General features: G+C 36.4%; 1 protein-coding gene across 1 annotated transcript; it reads right to left on the reverse strand.

Annotated features, from left to right (window-relative positions):
- On the reverse strand, positions 1–1,080 carry LOC117100101 (putative ammonium transporter 1). The gene is made up of 3 exons (XM_033239651.1): positions 887–1,080; positions 734–746; positions 1–660 (listed from the first exon to the last, which is right to left on the reverse strand). The coding sequence occupies exons 1-3, from the start codon at positions 1,078–1,080 to the stop codon at positions 460–462; spliced, it is 408 nt and encodes a 135-aa protein (XP_033095542.1). The 3' UTR covers positions 1–459.
- Between the last annotated feature and the right edge of the window lie 23 nt (positions 1,081–1,103).

Here is a 1,103-nt window from a genome sequence, read left to right on the forward strand (position 1 = left end):
TAATAATAGGCCTACTATTTGATACACTGTAAACATTTTAAACACTCCAGAATAGTAGGTCATGAAAATATTAATGAAAAAGTATTGGAAGCGATTGATGAGGAGCTTTCATCGTCGATAAACGATCAACTTTATTTACAAGTGTTGTGAAAAACATATGAATGATACTGGACGAATATATACGTTTAATAACTTTTATATATTTATTTTATGTATTTTTTTTTATCTAGCATCCCGGGCTCCTGTCGGCCCCGGGGCACTTGCCCCGTAAGCGCCTATGGCGCCACTGCTCTGTAATATTTTAAAGAGTGTTTATTTTAACTTGTACCATGTATTTGTATGCATGCTTGTTTTATGTAATGTTTTATGGAACCGAATAAACCAAATCAAATCAAAATTTAAGATTGAATAATTAAATGTGATTACCATTCCAGTAAGTCCTCCATTTATAGCTGTAAGTTAACTCCACATGTTTTTCTTGTAACATCTGAGGTTGATGAAGAGGGCGCACAACGCCGAAACACCTCCGGATAGTATGATAGTGTTGACGATTAATTCGGCGACGACAACGCCGCCCCCAGGGTTGGAGATGAGTCCCTGCAAACCGCCGTTGAATCCGAGAAATCCAAGAAAGAGAATAAGTCCACCCAACGCAGCTAGCTACTGAAAAAAATGATAAAAACAAACATTGGTAATCGGAATTATTTTTATTTAATTCACCAAAAATATTTGCTTTGAGCGCGAGCCTATAATAAATGTAAATAATTTGAAACGCTTATATCGTAAATCTGATATTTTAATTAGTAATAATTAATGAGAACAATATGCAAAATGACGTTCTTTTTACTTGGTTGTAATATCAATTCCTTAGTACACGTACTAGTACGATATATCCATGAATCTTACTGGATTTCCGTCAGCGTAAAAACGACCGATACGCGGACCTAGCATTATCGCACCAACCAGTGCTAATGTTCCGCCTAAAACATGTACGGTATAACAGCACTTCCAGCGAAATCCTAGAAGACAATAAGTAAAAAATTGTGTATATATCCCGTCGGGGAGGCCTTTCCCTGCCATCCTATGTTAAATTTGTACAGTTC

The sequence above is a fragment of the Anneissia japonica genome, unplaced genomic scaffold, assembly GCF_011630105.1.
Source record: "Anneissia japonica isolate Jap-2015-1 unplaced genomic scaffold, ASM1163010v1 scaffold241_len727266_cov204, whole genome shotgun sequence".
Lineage (NCBI taxonomy): Eukaryota > Metazoa > Echinodermata > Crinoidea > Comatulida > Comatulidae > Anneissia > Anneissia japonica.